The sequence below is a fragment of the Mustelus asterias genome, chromosome 23 (assembly GCF_964213995.1).
Source record: "Mustelus asterias chromosome 23, sMusAst1.hap1.1, whole genome shotgun sequence".
In the NCBI taxonomy this organism is placed as follows: domain Eukaryota; kingdom Metazoa; phylum Chordata; class Chondrichthyes; order Carcharhiniformes; family Triakidae; genus Mustelus; species Mustelus asterias.
In genome coordinates this window covers 18,713,633-18,732,564 of record NC_135823.1, presented here as the reverse complement: position 1 = coordinate 18,732,564, position 18,932 = coordinate 18,713,633, and the positions used below count along the sequence as shown (strand labels likewise).

The following is an 18,932-nucleotide window of genomic DNA, read 5'->3' as shown; positions in this document are numbered from 1 at the left end:
AGTAAGAAGTTTAACAACACTAGGTTAAAGTCCAACAGGTTTATTAGGTAGCAAAAGCCACAAGCTTTCGGAGCCTTAAGCCCCTTCTTCAGGTGAGTGGGAATTCTGTTCACAAACAGGGCATATAAAGACACAAACTCAATTTACAGAATAATGGTTGGAATACGAATACTTACAGCTAATCAAATCTTAAAGATACAAACAATGTGAGTGGAGAGAGCATTAAGACAGGTTAAAGAGATGTGTATTGTCTCCAGACAGGACAGCCAGTGAGACTCTGCAGGTCCAGGCAAGCTGTGGGGATTACAGACAGTGTGACATGAACCCAATATCCCGGTTGAGGCCGTCCTCATGTGTGCAGAACCTGGCTATCAGTCTCTGCTCAGCGACCCTGCGCTGTCGTGTGTCATGAAGGCCGCCTTGGAGAATGCTTACCCGAATATCAGAGGCCGAATGCCCGTGACCGCTGAAGTGCTCCCCAACAGGAAGAGAACAGTCTTGCCTGGTGATTGTCGAGTGGTGTTCATTCATCCGTTGTCGCAGCGTCTGACAACGGATGAATGAACACCACTCGACAATCACCAGGCAAGACTGTTCTCTTCCTGTTGGGGAGCACTTCAGCGGTCACAGGCATTCGGCCTCTGATATTCGGGTAAGCGTTCTCCAAGGCGGCCTTCACGACACACGACGGCGCAGAGTCGCTGAGCAGAAACTAATAGCCAAGTTCCGCACATGAGGACGGCCTCAACCAAGATATTGGGTTCATGTCACACTATCTGTAATCCCCACAGCTTGCCTGGACCTGCAGAGTCTCACTGGCTGTCCTGTCTGGTGACAATACGCATCTCTTTAACCTGTCTTAATGCTCTCTCCACTCACATTGTTTGTACCTTTAAGACTTGATTAGCTGTCAGCATTCACATTCCAACCATTATTCTGTAAATTGAGTTTGTGTCTTTATATGCTCTGTTTGTGAACAGAATTCCCACTCACCTGAAGAAGGAGCTTAAGGCTCCGAAAGCTTGTGGCTTTTGCTACCAAATAAACCTGTTGGACTTTAACCTGGTGTTGTTAAACTTCTTACTGTGTTTACCCCAGTCCAACGCCGGCATCTCCACATCATGACTTTAGGACCCAGCCAGCTCGGTCTGTGGTGGTACTACCAAGCCACTCTTGATCATGAAGTCCCCCACCCAGAGCACTTTTGCCACCCTCAGTGCTTCCTCCAAGTGGTGTTCAACATGGAGGAGTATTGAATCATGAGCTGACAGGAGATGGTGTGGTAATCAGCAGGAGGTTCCCTTGCCCATATTTGACCTGCTGCCATGAGACTTTCTCTCAACAGCCACTGTGGCCCCCACCTCTGCTGGGTCTGTCCTGCTGGAGGGACAGGAAGGGTAATGGTGGTATCTGGGACATTATCTGTGTAAATTTACTGAGGGTGAAGGATTACATCTATTTTGAGACCGATGGGCCAGTGTAGGCAGAGTGGACTCTACCTCCATTAATCGATAATCTCAGGTCCACGGGATTATCGATTGCATCCACATAGCCAGCAAGGTACCGACAGACCAGTCAGCCGTTCACTCATTGACTAACTAGCTGGTCTGTGACAAGAAGCACATCTTGCAGATCTTTGCTCAGTCCTTGGGCAGCTGTCATGATTCCATCATCCTGAAAGAGGTGCCACATTATAAATGGCTGCTGGGGGGATAAGAATTAAACTCTAAAGAGGCAGTTCTGGGTAACCAAGCACAGAAGCGGAGAGGTGCTACAACCCCAGAGTCATCTGCTCACATGCACTTGTGTTGAACAGACCATTGGCATCTTGATGATGCGCTTCTGTTGCCTTGACGGTCAGGTAGTACCCTCCAGTGTGAGCCAGCCAGGGTATCCTGTATTGTGGGTGTCTACTGTGCGCTGCTCAACATGACAATACAAAGATGAAGAGAAGGACCTGGAACATCATTTTTATAGAATCAGAGAATTCCTACAGTATAGAAGGAGGCCAGTCGGCCCATCGAGCCTGTACTGACCACAATCCCACCCAGGCACTATTCCAATAACCCCACACATTTACCCTACTAATCCCCCTGACACTAGGGACAGTTTAGTATGGCCAATCCACCTAACCTGCACATCTTTGGACTGTGGGTGGAAACCGGAGCACCCAAAAGAAATCTACGCAGACATGGGGAGGACGTGCAAACTCCACAGAGACAGTGACCCGAGGCCGGAATTGAATCTGGGTTCTTGGCGCTGTGAGGCAGCAGTGCTAACCACTGTGCCACTGGATGAGACAGGGGAAAGGGTAGCCCGATGCCCAGACATTGGAGGAAGACACTGAGATCATCCCATGTTCCACAACGGTGAGAAGGTTGGCATGGCTGCAAGGGAACTGCTGATTCTGCAATGTTTGACTGGAGTGGCTCCCAGTACTATGGCAGATAACTGGGGCGGCACGGTAGCACAGTGGTTAGCACTGCTGCTTCACAGCTCCAGGGTCTCGGGTTCGATTCCCAGCTCGGGTCACTGTCTGTGTGGAGTTTGCACATTCTCCTCGTGTCTGCGTGGGTTTCCTCCGGGTGCTCCGGTTTCCTCCCACAGTCCAAAGATGTGCGGGTTAGGTTGATTGGCCAGGTTAAAAATTGTCCCTTAGAGTCCTGAGATGCGTAGGTTAGAGGGATTAGCAAGTAAATATGTGGGGATAGGGCCTGGGTGGGATTGTGGTCGGTGCAGACTCGATGGGCCGAATGGCCTCCTTCCGCACTGTAGGGTTTCTATGATTTCTATGAACTCCAAAACTCACCCTCCACCAGAGATAAATTATCCAGGAAGCACACAAATATGAACTGTCCCTCTGCCACACGGAGACATGGAGCTTTGGCTCTTCACTGCCACCAGGATCCTACATCACAGGCCATGCAATCTCATCAAGCCCAGGGCTCCGATCCTGATCCCTCACTGTCAACCTCTAACCTTCATTTCAGTCTTCACAGCAAGCTTTAAAAACACAGAAATCTGATTGATATAATACTGTACATCACTTAAATGAGATAAATCAGTAAAATCAGACCAAACTCTATCCAGGTGACCATCAAGTGCGACCAACAGCATAGTTCTCCCAACTGAGACCAACAAAAGTTCTGCTGTGACCCAGGGGAAGGTGGTGACAGCCTGCTCCATTGCACCTGCATCCTGCTGAGATGTCTGTGGCTTTTGATGAAACCTTCGGCTGGGATGCAGCTGGCACTCGCCACTCCAAACATCACTGCGCCATCAGCAACACATTCTTTACATAACGAGTCTCAGCCTTTCTGTGCATGTCAGCATGCTGCCCTTGCACCCAGAGTGGTGCTGCATGTGCCTCTCTATGACGGTGGCCACTCTCTCAATGAAGGGCCTGAGGACACAAATCGTAACAGAGCACATGCACTGCAAATGGGCTCCTCCACTGACTGCCCAAGTCTCCCGGGTATCTCAGGGATCTCCGACGTTCAGAAACTCACCCATCTCTGATGTTCCAGAAAGACTCACTCGAAGCTCAGCATCTTTGTCCTGTGGAGAATGGCTGTGTTTGTTCTCTGAGGGGAAGTGCCAGCATTTGACTCGGCCTCACTCTCCTCCTTTTCACTTGTGATGTGCTGCTTACCCAGTGCTCTTCACTGCAATTTTGACATGAGTGTATCTGTGCTGGTGGATGCTACAGAAGCCTGATGTGACAGTGCAGGTTTTGTGGAGACTCCCCACTGCTGAAGAGGCTGCTAAATTCTTCACTGGATCACCTTGTTATGTCCCCAAGACACAAGGCGCTTCAAGAAAAACAAGAAGGTGGTCACAATGATAATTCAGACAACTTAACAGGTCCATCAGTACAACCATAGATGACAGTGCTCGCATAGCCACAGCGTGCACTGGACAAGAGTTACCTCCGCTCCCTCCACCTGAAGTGGAGCTATCCAATTATCCTGCTCTGCATGTCTTCTTGTCTTGCCACGGCACAGGGCCTGCCGCAGTGGCACACACACATCAAGCATTGCCTCCTTTGTAAGTGTCAGATCATCCACGTCTCGCACTCTGCTTCCTGTTCAAGCCTTCTCTCTAGTATTATTGCATGCTGCTTCTCCAGGACCAGTGAAGATGTACGAGTAGGCTGCCCTCCCTCACTTCTTCCAGCATGACAGTGACATGATCTGTCAGTTTCCAGCACTAACAAGAACTGTGTAGTATTGTGCACACAAGTCAAAGAGTTGCAAAGCAATCTTAAACTTTGAATAAATCGGAATTGGATCTATTTCTTTCGTAATTCAGTTCATTTAGTACCAAGGGCTAAATGTTGCAGAATGTGTGCGTCAATAAGGACAGGAGTACACAACATCTGAAGCTGGCTATAAGACATGTTATATTGTCAACCATTCCAAATGGAAACCTCAGGCTACCGGGTACGAAAATTGAATTTCTGAATCCAAGGTTTGCGCAGTGAATCTCAAGACATGTTCAACATATGGCAAGGTGTGATCTATGGACTTCAATATAAAACGCAGAGTGCAGGAGACCATTTATTTTTGTTCTATAAATTAAGAAGAGCTGCATTTTGCAATGAATTGTAATTATTTGTGTATTGAAATGATCATAATTGTGCAATCTTTTTATATTTTATAGATTGTCTATAACTATGACTTATTTCATTTGTATTGTCATTACGATTCAACGCTTGCCACCATGTTGATTTTTCAATTAATTAATTATCTACCTAACAACAGAAATTACATTACAATCCATGCTCACCTAGCACAAATTACTTTTGAAAGAAAATCCTAATGATTCTTTTAAAGATGATATCATATCAATATCTTATTGTGGCTTTACCTATAAAGTGTATAAATGATAAAATGCTCTCTCAGAGAGTCAGTGCAGACTTGATGGGCCAAATGACCTCCGTCTGCACTGTAGGGATTCTATGGTTCTATCTGTGCTAGCACAAAGAAAATCACTCTCGTCACATTTTCTGAAGTAACTATGGACTATTGTCTCACCTGTAACTCCTGTAGAAGTTCAGCAGTAGAATTACAATTGCTACAGAGTAACACGCAGTGAAAGGGGAACCAAACAACTTAGTGAGCGACCTTGTTCTGTGTTCCCACCGCCCTACCTGTCAAATTAAAACAGATATGCCAACACATCAGACATGCATAAAAAAACCAGACATACATAAAAATGCACTAATGTTTAATGTATAATCCATCCATTACACATTCACAAGATATAGCAAGAAACCAGAAAAAAAAGGCAACAAATTCACTCGAACATTATGGAAACTTAAACAGTGTCAGTTTTCTTGGTTTCACATGGATTTAAAAGTAGGGAACTAGAATTTAATTTTGCCAAGTCCCAACGTCACTCAGATGCCTGTTATAAACCTCTCACAATTTCCGTTCCATTGTAGTTGGCGGAAAGGATTAATTGATGGCTAATTTGAATCCTTCTCAATGTAATATTCAGGTTAAGAAGGCTTAAAAGGCAAGGCAGCATGGTGGGGTGGAGTGGACGAGGGAGAAAAAGTTAAAGAGATAAAAATGGAAGGGGTGGAGGAAAGAGTGGCGTGGGACAAAAGGCAAAAGACTGAGAAACAAGAGAGAACTATCTTGGATTTTCACGCCTATACCAGAGAAGCTATATTGTCCATTGCCCCAAAGGTCAGTTTGTTCAGATCCACAGGAAAGTTACACGCAATCTGAAATTCATACCTTCTTAGATAGGGTTAAATTAATTTTTTTAGCCAATTTTTAAGACAACTACAAGTTTTGGCATCACCTAAATGCAACTGGGATAGCAGGTGCAATTGTGCAGTGAGAAAGCAAGATCATAGAATCCGTACAGTGCAGGTAGGAGGCCATTCATAGAACCTACAGTGCAGAAGGAGGCCATTTGGCCCATCAAGCCTACGCCAATCCCACCCAGGCTCTATCCCCATAACCCCAAGTATTTACCCTGTCAATCCCTCTGACACAAAGGGACAATTAGCATGGCCAATCAACCTAACCCAGACATCTTTGGAACGTGGGAGAAAACCGGAGCACCCGGAGGAAACCCACACAGACAAGAGGAGAACATGCAAGCTGCCGAGGCCGGAATTGAACCCAGTCCTTGGCACTGTGAGGCAGCAGTGCTAACCACTGTGCTGTCCAGATGCTGCAGATGCTAGAAACCAGACAGAAAATGCTGGAAACACTCAGTGGGGGAATTCAGCATCTTTGGAGAGTCTTCGGTCTGAAAAATGAACTCTGTTTCTCCCAAGAGATGCCACTGCATTCCAATTCTCCATTGCAGGATATTCAATGTGTATGAAATGGAAACTTATTTCCTGTTTAGTCATTCTTATGTTTTGAACATGCAGATAGTCTTCTCACACTACACATATTGAATATGTGACTCAAGCACAAACAGTGAGTTTAAGTAGTTGAAAAGCACACCACTGTTTTATTTGTTTAAGGCATTTAAAAACATTTATTTCAATCCGGTCACTGCAATCAGCCTTAGTGTCCTTAGAATTAAAACAAAGTTCTAATTTTGGGTACTATCCATCAAGTTTAGTTGGAAAGTGGATAAGGCAAAGCCAAAACTTGGTTCAGCGACAATGAAAGACATAGGTCCAGATCTTCATGGGGACAGAAGAGACCTCTAATTTAACCAAAATGCTAACACAGACCCCACTGGTAGCACTGAAGATAACAGGTGGCACTGAATATTTTCACTGCGGGATTATTTCAGGGTCCAGCTGTTGACCTCTGTGGGATATTTTGGTCTCAGTCCTGCTCATTGCTGTATGCATGTCGTCACAGATGTCCTCTTTGCAAGGCTGGTTGATTTCATTAGTTTCCCAACGGATGCGACCTCATAAGCGCAGAGGGCAACAGGTTTTCCCACAATAGCTGGATTTCCTAACATGCAGTATGCGGTTGATTGCACATATGTTGCCAACAAGACATCAATGGATAGCTCTGACAGATTCATCGATAGAAAGGCCTACCATTTTATCAATATCCAGCAGCAGTGTGACCGTAGGAAGTACTTCCTCCACGTCTGTGCATGATTTCCACGCAGCTGCCAGGAATCAAGCCTGCGTCAGCTCTTCCATCCCACTCCATAGGTATATTATTGGATTCTGACTGATGAGAGATACAGATCAAGGAGGTGGTTCCCAACACCCCTGTAGGTTCATGAACAAATGCCCATCACCACCATAAGGAGAGCCACCTTCACACAAGATGAGGTTTGGTTGCCTCGGCCACTGTGGTGGAGCTCTGCAATGCACACTTTCCAGGGTCCACTGCACGGTGGTGGTATAGAGGAGGAAGTAGCACATTGGTATTGTCACTGCACTAGCAATCCGGAGACCCAGAACAGGTCACCTAGTTACAGGAAGGATGTAAATAAGATTGAAAGAGTGCAGAGAAGGTTCACAAGGATGTTGCCGGGACTTGAGAAGCTGACTTACAGAGAGAGATTGAATAGGTTGGGACTTTATTCCCTGGAGCGTAGAAGATTGAGGGGAGATTTGATAGAGGTGTATAAGATTTTGATGGGTATAGATAGAGTGAATGCAAGCAGGCTTTTTCCGCTGAGGCTAGGGGAGAAAAAAACCAGAGGGCATGGGTTAAGGGTGAAAGGAGAAAAGTTTAAAGGGAATATTAGGGGGGGCTTCTTCACGCAGAGAGTGGTGGGAGTGTGGAATGAGCTACCGGATAAAGTGGTAAATGCGGGGTCACTTTTAACATTTAAGAAAAACTTGGACGGGTTCATGGATGAGAGGGGTGTGGAGGGATATGGTCCAAGTGCAGGTCAGTGGGACTAGGCATAAAATGGTTCGGCACAGACAAGAAGGGCCAAAAGGCCTGTTTCTGAGCTGTAATTTTCTATGGTTCTATGGTTCTAGGAGGGCCCAACTTCAAATCCCACCAAGGCAAAGGGTGAAATTTGAATTCAATAAAAATCTGGAATTAAAAGTCTACTGATGACCATGAAACCACTGTGGATTGTTCTAAAACCCATCTGATCCAGTAATGCTCTTTAGGGAAGGAAATCTGCCATCCTTACCCAGTCAGGCCTATATGTGACTCCAGAGTCAGAGTGGTTGACTCTCAAATGTATTCTGAAATGGAGGGCAGCGATGTTCTCATCCCGTAAATGAATAAAAATTGCACGCTGCACAACATGGCACAGCAAAAGGGAGTGACGTTTGAAGACACAGATCACAAGCAAAGCACCATGTCTTTGCGGCAAGTGGAACAGCAGCAGGGTGAGGGAGAAGGAGGACCAAAGATCTCAGAAGACTCCGATTCACAGGTTGGGCTGCAGTGACATGCCTGGGAAGTCGGCGAAGGATCCATGCAGCAAGCTCTGTTGTAGGAGACTTACTGATCCAGCAATGGTTCAGTCAAAGGTCCCTAAGTAGTTGAAAACTGAAGACAAACCTGACACTGCATCAGTGGAGGCGATGGCCTGGTGGTATTATCGCTAGAATATTAATCCAGAAACTCAACTAATGTTCTGGGGCTCTGGGTTCGAATCCCACCAAGGCAGATGGTGGAATTTGAATTCAATTAAAAGTATCTAGAATTAAGAATCTACTAACAAGCATGAAACCATTGTCGATTGTCGGAAAGTCCCATCTGGTTCACTAATGTCTCTTTAGGGAAGGAAATCTGCCGTCCTTATCCGGTCTGGCTTACATGTGACTCCAGACCCACAGTAATGTGGTTCACTCTCAACTGCCCTCCAAGGGCAGCTAGGGATAGGCAATAAATGTTGGTCAGCCAGCGACGCCCATGTCCCATGAATGTATATATAAAAAGTGATGAACCTTCACAAGGAGGTCAACCATACTTCACAATTCTACTGACACATGGAGATGGTCTACTGGCTGCAGTCTCCACTGGCACTGCCGAAAACCTACTGATATATGTATACATTGTAAATAGTTTTGGCATTGATTTGTAAAGAACATGTTAAACATCGAAACAATTACTTTAATTAAATTGTGAGTGTGACAAATTATTTACAAACTATGAAAGATAATGGACACAGTGATCCATTCAGTGATCAATGCAACATGGAGCCCAGAGAGCAAACACTCCTAAAAACTGTTTTCCCTGTTGCCTCGGAGGAGATAGAGGCGGCCTGCTCATGCTCTGACTCGTAAGGCCTGTGGGGATTGGCCTCAGTGTGCAGGCAGCTGTTTGGGCCCCCATGACTGCGCGACCTGCAGTTCTGTAAGGACATCCATTGTCACTGGGACCTGCATCACAGGTGCTCCTTCTAAGGGGCTGGGGATGCCATGGATGATGAAGACAACTGCAAGCTGCACAGAACCCTCATCGTCTTCTTCCACATCCACAGTCCGTGCTCAGCTTCCCATTGGTTTGAAGGAGTCTGCTGTTGGGGCGTGGCTGGGATGCCCTCGAGCAACCATTGGGCTACCATGGGAGAACTTATTTGAGAACATAGAACAGTACAGCACAGAACAGGCCCTTTGGCCCACGATGTTGTGCCGAGCTTTATCTGAAACCAAGATCAAGCTATCCCACTCCCTATCATCCTGGTGTGCTCCATGTGCCTATCCAATAACCGCTTAAATGTTCCTAAAGTGTCTGACTCCACTATCACTGCAGGCAGTCCATTCCACACCCCAACCACTCTCTGCGTAAAGAACCTAGCTCTGATATCCTTCCTATATCTCCCACCACAAACCCTATAGTTATGCCCCCTTGTAATAGCTCCATCCACCCGAGGAAATAGACTTGGAACGTTCACTCTATCTATCCCCTTCATCATTTTATAAACCTCTATTAAGTCTCCCCTCAGCCTCCTCCGCTCCAGAGAGAACAGCCCTAGCTCCCTCAACCTTTCCTCATAAGACCTACCCTCCAAACCAGGCAGCATCCTGGTAAATCTCCTCTGCACTCTTTCCAGCACTTCCACATCCTTCTTATAGTGAGGTGACCAGAACTGCACACAATATTCCAAATGTGGTCTCACCAAGGTCCTGTACAGTTGCAGCATAACCCCACGGCTCTTAAACTCCAACCCCCTGTTAATAAAAGCTAACACACTATAGGCCTTCTTCACAGCTCTATCCGCTTGAATGGCAACCTTTAGAGTTCTGTGGATATGGACCCCAAGATCTCTCTGTTCCTCCACAGTCTTCAGAACCCTACCTTTGACCCTGTAATCCACATTTAAATTTGTCCTACCAAAATGAATCACCTCACATTTATCAGGGTTAAACTCCATTTGCCATTTTTCAGCCCAGCTTTGCATCCTATCTATGTCTCTTTGCAGCCTACAACAGCCCTCCACCTCATCCACTACTCCACCAATCTTGGTGTCATCAGCAAATTTACTGATCCACCCTTCAGCCCCCTCCTCTAAGTCATTAATAAAAATCACAAAGAGCAGAGGACCAAGCACTGATCCCTGTGGCACTCCGCTAGCAACCTGCCTCCAATCTGAAAATTTTCCATCCACTACCACTCTCTGTCATCAATCAGACAGCCAGTTACCTATCCAATCGGCCAACTTTCCCTCTATCCCACACCTCCTCACTTTTATCATAAGCCGACCATGGGGGACCTTATCAAACGCCTTTCTAAAATCCATGTATATGACATCAACTGCCCTACCTTCATCAACACACTTAGTTACCTCCTCAAAAAATTCTATCAAATTTGTGAGGCACGACTCGCCCTTCACGAATCCGTGCTGACTATCCCGGATTAATCCGCATCTTTCTAAATGGTTGTAAATCCCATCCCTAAGGACCTTTTCCATCAATTTACCAACCACCGAAGTAAGATTAACCGGCCTATAATTACCAGGGTCATTTCTATTCCCTTTCTTAAACAGAGGAACAACATTCGCCACTCTCCAGTCCTCTGGCACCATCCCCGTGGACAGTGAGGACCCAAAGATCAAAGCCAAAGGCTCCGCAATCTCATTCCTTGCCTCCCAAAGAATCCTAGGATATATTTAATCAGGCCCAGGGGACTTATCGATCTTCAGTTTATTCAAAACTGCCAGGACATCCTCCCTCCGAACATCTATTTCCTCCAGCCTATTAGCCTGTAACACCTTCTCTTCCTCAAAAACATGGCCCCTCTCCTTGGTGAACACTGAAGAAAAGTATTCATTCATCACCTCGCCTATCTCTACTGACTCCATACACAAGTTCCCACTACTGTCCTTGACCGGCCCTAACCTCACCCTGGTCATTCTTTTATTCCTCACATAAAAGAGTAAAAATCCTTGGGGTTTTCCATGAACCGACCCGCCAAGGACTTCTCATGTCCCCTCCTAGCTCTCCTAAGCCCCTTTTTCAGCTCATTCCTTGCTAACTTGTAACCCTCAATCGAGCCATCTGAACCTTGTTTCCTCATCCCTACATAAGCTTCCCTCTTCCTTTTCACAAGACATTCCACCTCTTTCGTGAACCATGGTTCCCTCACTCGGCCAATTCCTCCCTGCCTGACAGGGACATACCTATCAAGGACACCCAGTATTTGTTCCTTGAAAAAGGTCCACTTTTCATTAGTGCCTTTCCCTGACAGTTTCTGTTCCCATCTTATGCCCCCTAATTCTTGCCTAATCGCATCATAATTACCTCTCCCCCAATTGTAAACCTTGCCCTGCCGTACGGCCCTATCCCTCTCCATTGCAATAACAAAAGACACCAAATTGTGGTCACTATCTCCAAAGTGCTCTCCCACAACCAAATCTAACACTTGGCTCGGTTCATTTCCCAGTACCAAATCCAATGTGGCCTCATCTCTTGTCGGCCTATCCACATATTGTGTCAGGAAACCCTCCTGCACACACTGCACAAAAACTGCCCCATCCGAACTATTTGACCTACAAAGGTTCCAATCAATATTTGGAAAGTTAAAGTCCCCCATGACAACTACCCTGTGACCCCCAGACATATCCATAATCTGCTTAGCAATTTCTTCCTCCACATCTCGATTACTATTTGGGGGCCTATAGTAAACTCCTAACAACGTGACCGCTCCTTTCCTATTTCTAACCTCAGCCCATATTACCTCAGTGTGCAGATCCCCCTTGAAGTGCCTTTCCGCAGCCGTTAAACTATCCTTGATTAACAATGCCACTCCTCCACCTCTTCTACCAGCTTCCCTACACTTACTGAAACATCTATACCCCGGAACGTCCAACAACCATTCCTGTCCTTGTTCTACCCACGTCTCTGTAATGGCCACAACATCGTAGTCCCAAGTACCAATCCACGCCCCAAGTTCCGGATGCTCCTTGCATTGAAGTAGACAGACTTCAACCCACCTACCTGTCTACCGGTACCCACCTTTGACCCTGATACCTTCCCCAATACCTCACCACCCTCAACACTGACTTTTGGACTACAACTCCTTTTCCCACTCCCCTGACAAATTAGTTTAAACCCCCCTGAAGAGCCGTATCAAATTTCCCTCCCAGGATATTGGTGCCCCTCTGGTTCAGGTGCACCCCGTCCTGTTTGTACAGGTCCCACCTTCCCCAGAATGTGTTCCAATTATCCAATTTTAAAGAAACATCTGTCCTACTTACGATTACTTTGTGCTTTTTCTGTAATTTGTTTACAGTAAATTCTCAATTTTCTTAGGAAGTGCTATTTTAAAAATTATTTCTTCAACCAAAATAACAAATAAAGCGTATGAGCTAAATCGGGCACTTTGCCTATTCCCACATATATCCTATTTTTGTTGTCCATTTCCTCTTTTGAAGATTTTGACAGTCTTGGGAAGTAACCAACATTGTCAGTAAAATCACTTGCAGAAAATTATCATTATTCCAGGAAGCTGGGATGTAAACGTCATGTTTTTACATAGTATTCGTAGAGTTTTGGCTACTTACTGCAGAAAAGCAGTAATACCTAGAATTCTTATTCTACAGCATGATGGGGTCGATTGTGAGTGACCAAGTAAGGCAATAATGTTAGGGCATCAGCACCTAGAGACTTGCTTGTACCATGTCGATTTTACACGTATAAAATGGACATGTAAGAGTCCAATATTACGGCTGTGCCGCAAGAGCTCGTTGGTTTTGGCTGTAGGTTCGTTGGTCTAGGGGTATGATTCTCGCTTAAGGTAAAAGCATTTGAAGGCATAAGGTCCTGGGTTCAAATCCCAGACCAGCCCAGGGCCTTTTTTGGGGGGGGCCCTCACAGTGCCAGGGACCCAGATTCGATTCTCGGTTTGGGTCACTGCCTGCGTGGACTTTGCATATTCTCCCCGTGTCTGCATGGGTTTCGTCCCACAGTCCAAAGATGTGCGGGTTAGGTGGATTGGCCATGCTAAATTGTCCCTTAGTGTCAGGGGGGCTAGCTAGGGTAAATGCATGGGGTTATGGGGATAGGGGCTGGGTGGGATTGTGGCTGGTGCAGACCCGATGGGCTGAATGGCCTTCTGCACTGTAGCATTCTATGGATATTGCATAGATGATTTGGAGATGCCGGCGTTGGACTGGGGTAAACACAGTAAGAAGTCTAACAACACCAGGTTAAAGTCCAACAGGTTTATTTGGTAGCAAACACCACTAGTTTTCGGAGCGCTGCTCCTTCGTCAGGTGAGTGGGATCTCCCACTCCACCTGACGAAGGAGCAGCGCTCCGAAAGCTAGTGGCGTTTGCTATCAAATAAACCTGTTGGACTTTAACCTGGTGTTGTTAGACTCCTCACATTACATAGATGACCAGAGCATACATCTGAAACAGCCATTGTGCCCTTTGCACCTTAAAATTTGAGGCCTGGTGCCTACTTGGAGTTCCCTCTGCAAAATTTGTTTGTGACTGACTGAGAAGGTAAGTTAATTTTTTCATTTTAACCTGCATTATTGTGGTTCAGTGGTACTCCTTCTGATTAAATTTGCATGCTGCTTCCAATCACTGTTTGCCCTCCTCCAATTTCTTTTACAAGCTTGACTGGCAAAAAGCCATCGCCTCTTAGTGCCAGCTGGGATCAGCAAGCTACCTGAAATGTTTACTGACAACTGGAAGGGGTTATTAGAAATCCAGGGGCTCTGTCTTGGTCATATTTGCCATGTATTGTACAGGGTGATGTGTTCGATCACAGTTTGACCGTTAATTCACATAAACCTCATCTTCACCCTGAATGGTTTTATCAAACCACCCCTGGATCTGCCTACAGTTCACTGGTAAACTAATTTTCCCAATCCAGCAGCAGCTTCCTTATGCACACCAATTCATTCCAGAAGCTTTGAAGGTGTAATTTTATCCATTTAATAGCATTTAAGCCATTAAAAATGGTTTAAATATAAAGATCCAGGAAGTTGTTTAAATCTTCTAAGATTGTGCTATCAGTGGCGAGGTTGTATTCACCAGCTAATGGATCACAAACTATGGCCCTTTCATCCACAATTTCATATTTATCCATTTAGTGTTTTGAAAATTAAAATAATGTGCACGATTTCATGATTATGAACAGCAGGTGTATGAGACTCTTTGTGGGTGGCATAAACCTGAAAAATTATCCTTAAGCCATGACTTCTTTAAGTCATAATTGCATAACATACTTTCAATATAATTTGAGGTAATATCAGTGATGGCTAAGCTATTTTTTTTCTCTCTTTCGTTTCTTAGTTCGCGAAGTTAGCAGGGATGTCAGTGCAGGCAGTGCAATGTTCCTCCTGTGGGATGTTTGAGGTGAGGGACACCAGTGTCCCGCTGAGTACACCTGCAGGAAGTGCACCCAATTCCAGCTCCTTGAAGACCGTGTTAGGGATCTGGAGCTGGAACTGGATGAACTCAGGATCATTCGGGAGGCAGAGGCAGCTATAGATAGAATCTACAGGGAGGTAGCTACTCCTAGAAATTATGATACGTGGGTGACGGCTAGAAGTGATAAGCAGAGATCCCCTGGATCCTCTGTTCCTCTGTATAACAAGTATTCCGTTTTGGGGGACTTTAACTTTGCAAATGTTGACTGGAAAAGCTATAGTTCGAGTACTTTAGGTGGGTCAGTTTTTGTCCAATGTGTGCAGGAGGGTTTCCTGACACAGTATGTAGATAGGCCAACAAGAGGCGAGGCCACATTGGATTTGGTACTGGGTAATGAACCAGACTAGGTGTTAGATTTGGAGGTAGGGGAGCACTTTGGTGATAGTGACCACAATTCGATTACATTTACTTTAGCAATGGAAAGGAACAGGTATATACCAAAGGGCAAGAGTTATAGCTGGGGGAAAGGAAATTATGATGCGATTAGGAGAGATTTAGGATGCATAGGTTGGGGAAGGAAACTGCAGGGGGTGGACACAATTGAAATGTGGAGCTTGTTCAAGGAACAGCTACTGGGTGTCCTTGATAAGTGTGTACCTGTCAGTCAGGGAGGAAATGGTCGAGTAAGGGAACCGTGGTTTACTAAAGAAGTTGAATCTCTTGTGAAGAGGAAGAAGGAGACTTATGTAAAGATGAGACGTGAAGGCTCAGTTAGGGCGCTTGAGAATTACAAGTTAGCCAGGAAGGACCTAAAGAGAGAGTTAAGAAGAGCCAAGAAGGGACATGAGAAGTCTTTGGCAGGTAGGATCAAGGAAAACCCTAAAGCTTTCTATAGGTATGTCAGGAATAAAAGAATGACTAGGATAAGATTAGGGCCAGTCAAGGACAGTAGTGGGAAGTTGTGTGTGGAGCCCGAAGAGATAGGAGAGGCGCTAAATGAATATTTTTCATCAGTATTCACGCAGGAAAAATACAATGTTGTCGAGGAGAATACTGAGATACAGGCTATTGGACTAGACGGGATTGAGGTTAATAAGGAGGAGGTGTTAGCAATTCTGGAAAGTGTGAAAATAGATAAGTCCCCTGGGCCGAATGGAATTTATCCCAGGATTCTCTGGGAGGCAAGGGAGGAGATTGCAGAGCCTTTGGCTTTGATCTTTAGGTCGTCATTGTCTACAGGAATAGTGCCAGAAGACTGGAGGATAGCAAATGTTGTCCCCTTGTTCAAGAAGGGAAGTAGAGACAACCCTGGTAATTATAGACCAGTGAGCCTTACTTCTGTTGTGGGCAAAGTTTTGGAAAGGATTATAAGAGATAGGATTTATAATCATCTAGAAAGGAATAATTTGATTAGGGATAGTCAACACGGTTTTGTGAAGGGTAGGCCGTGCCTCACAAACCTTATTGAGTTCTTTGAGAAGGTGCCCAAAGAGGTGGATGAGGGTAAAGCAGTTGATGTGGTGTATATGGATTTCAGTAAAGCGTTTGATAAGGTTCCCCATGGTAAGCTATTGCAGAAGATACAGAGGCATGGGATTGAGGGTGATTTAGCGGTTTGGATCAGGAATTGGCCAGCTGTAAGAAGGCAGAGGGTGGTGGTTGATGGGAAATGTTGATCCTGGAGTTCAGTTACTAGTGGTGTACCGCAAGGATCTGTTTTGGGGCTCCTGCTGTTTGTCATTTTTATAAATGACCTGGATGAGGGCGTAGAAGGATGGGTTAGTAAATTTGCGGATGACACTAAGGTCGGTGGAGTTGTGGACAGTGCGGAAGGTTGTTTCAGGTTACAGAGGGACATAGATAAGCTGCAGTGCTGGGCTGAGAGGTGGCAAATGGAGTTCAATGCGGAAAAGTGTGAGGTGATTCACTTTGGAAGGAGTAACAGGATTACAGAGTACTGGGCTAATGGTAAAATACTTGGTAGTGTGGATGAGCAGAGAAATCTCGGTGTCCATGTGCATAGATCCTTGAAAGTTGGCACCCAGGTTGATAGGGTTGTTAAGAAGGCGTACGGTGTGTTAGCTTTTATTGGTAGAGGGATTGAGTTTCGGAGCCAGGAGGACATGTACAAAACTCTGGTGCGGCCGCACTTGGTGTATTGTGTTCAGTTCTGGTCACCGCATTATAGGAAGGATGTGGAAGCATTGGAAAGGGTGCAGAGGAGATTTACTAGGATGTTGCCTGGTATGGTGGGAAGGTCTTATGAGGAAAGGCTGAGGGACTTGAGGTTGTTTTCGTTAGAGAGAAGAAGGTCAAGAGGTGACTTAATAGAGGCATACAAGATGGTCAGAGGATTAGATAGGGTGGATGGTGAGAGCCTTTTTCCTCGGATGGTGTTGGCTAGCATGAGGGGACATAGCTTTAAATTGAGGGGTGATAGATATAGGACAGATGTCAGAGGTAGGTTCTTCACTCGGAGAGTGGTAAGGGCTTGGAATGCCCTGCCTGCAGCAGTAGTGGACTCGCCAACATTAAGGGCATTTAAATGGTCATTGGATAAACATATGGATGATATTGGAACAGTGTAGGTTAGATGGGCTTTAGATTGATTTCACAAGTTGGCGCAACATCGAGGGCTGAAGGGCCTGTACTGCGCTGTAATGTTCTATGTTCTATGCAACCTTGTAAATAAATGAAAACCTGCACTTATATAATCTGGTCATCACATTTCTCAGGGCGTGCAGGGAATTTTTCTGTGCAAGAACATGTTATATGAATGAACTTACTAGCCAATCTCCGCAAAACAAAATCTCATCCAAAGCAACATTTCACCCACAATAATTGGATGCTCCTTCGTTTTGGTGGTGTTGCTTCAAAGAAACCTATTGGCCAGAATATTCCTTATTCTTCAAATAAACTTTACTCCATATTTTGTGACACAAGAAAGTAACTGACCAGAAAATCAAAGGTATCTATTTAGAAGCACATAACCTTCTAGGGTCAAACTAGACAACAGTGGTAGAATTCTTGCCACTGAATCAAAAGATTATAGGGTCCAGCAAATATGCGAGGCTGGCACTTCAATGCGGTACTGAAGATGGGCAGCACTGTTGTTAATCCATGGACCCGCTTGCCCTCTCCGAGACGCCATGGCTTTATTCAGCAAAGAGCATCGAGTTCTCCTGATGTCCGAATGACATTTATTCCCTAACACCACCAATAAAATGTTTAGCTGGCTATTTATCTCATTGCTGTTGTGGGGTCTCAACTTGTAGAAAATTGACAGCTGCATTTCCCGACACTGCAACATTTCAGATAACAAATAAGCCCAGAACTTCTGGACTCCGGGTATGGTCATATCCAGGAGGTACCCCAGGCGCTGCACAGGGGGACCCTCTCTGGAGATCCCAGACAAGGACTGCACAGGAATTGCCCCAGACGTTTACACTTCTGATGAAAAATTACCCTGCACTGGAAACGACCCAACACTCCAGAGACTTTGTGTGGATCCGACTCTCTTAGCAGAATCATTAACCAGGAAAAGTTAGAAGGATTAAATTCACTTCTAATTTTTAGGTAACTATGGTGCTGACAACTCACATTGGACCCACCCCCCCCTCCTTCCCCCTCCCTTCTTCACCCCCCTTCCCCCGACGATGCCCCCTCATGGCTCCTTTCGACCCCCAACTCCATCCGCCCCATCACCCTGCAACCCCACCAACAACTCCCCCCACATCTCCAAGACCACCCCCCACACTACACCTCCATCCCCGACTACCCTCCCGATCCCACGACTACAACCCCACACCCTCACTACTCTCTCCACTGCCTTTCGACGAACCGACACCCCCCCAAATATCTCCAGATTATCACCTCCAATCAGACTAACCTGACACAATCTCCAACTACCACTCGACCACTGCCCACTCCCTGACTAACCTCCCAACTCCCCAAATGACCACCCGATACTCCCGACCCAACCAAACTGCTCCCTCTCATCCTATCCACTCTCCTGCTTACCTTGTACTCTTACCTTCTCCCTGGCTTCTCAAAGTATCTGTTTCATGGCAGCTACTGTGATAAAAAAGGGGACTTCCCCCAATGCATTGAAGAGTCCCTGGAGCCAGCACACTGCACATTTCTCACCAGGCCAGATTCACAAAGTCAGGCAAAAAATGTGCCACTCCCGA

At 45.7% G+C, this 18,932-nt stretch overlaps 1 protein-coding gene across 2 annotated transcripts in view; it reads right to left on the bottom strand.

The window, feature by feature from the left end:
• Window positions 1–18,932, bottom strand: part of pemt (phosphatidylethanolamine N-methyltransferase) — a 128,083-nt gene that overhangs the window by 65,691 nt on the left and 43,460 nt on the right. For both annotated transcript variants that reach the window (XM_078240062.1, XM_078240063.1), the window contains exon 3: window positions 5,037–5,152. In XM_078240062.1, the coding sequence (XP_078096188.1) occupies window positions 5,037–5,152 (116 nt within the window). The remainder of the gene's footprint in view (window positions 1–5,036; window positions 5,153–18,932) is intronic.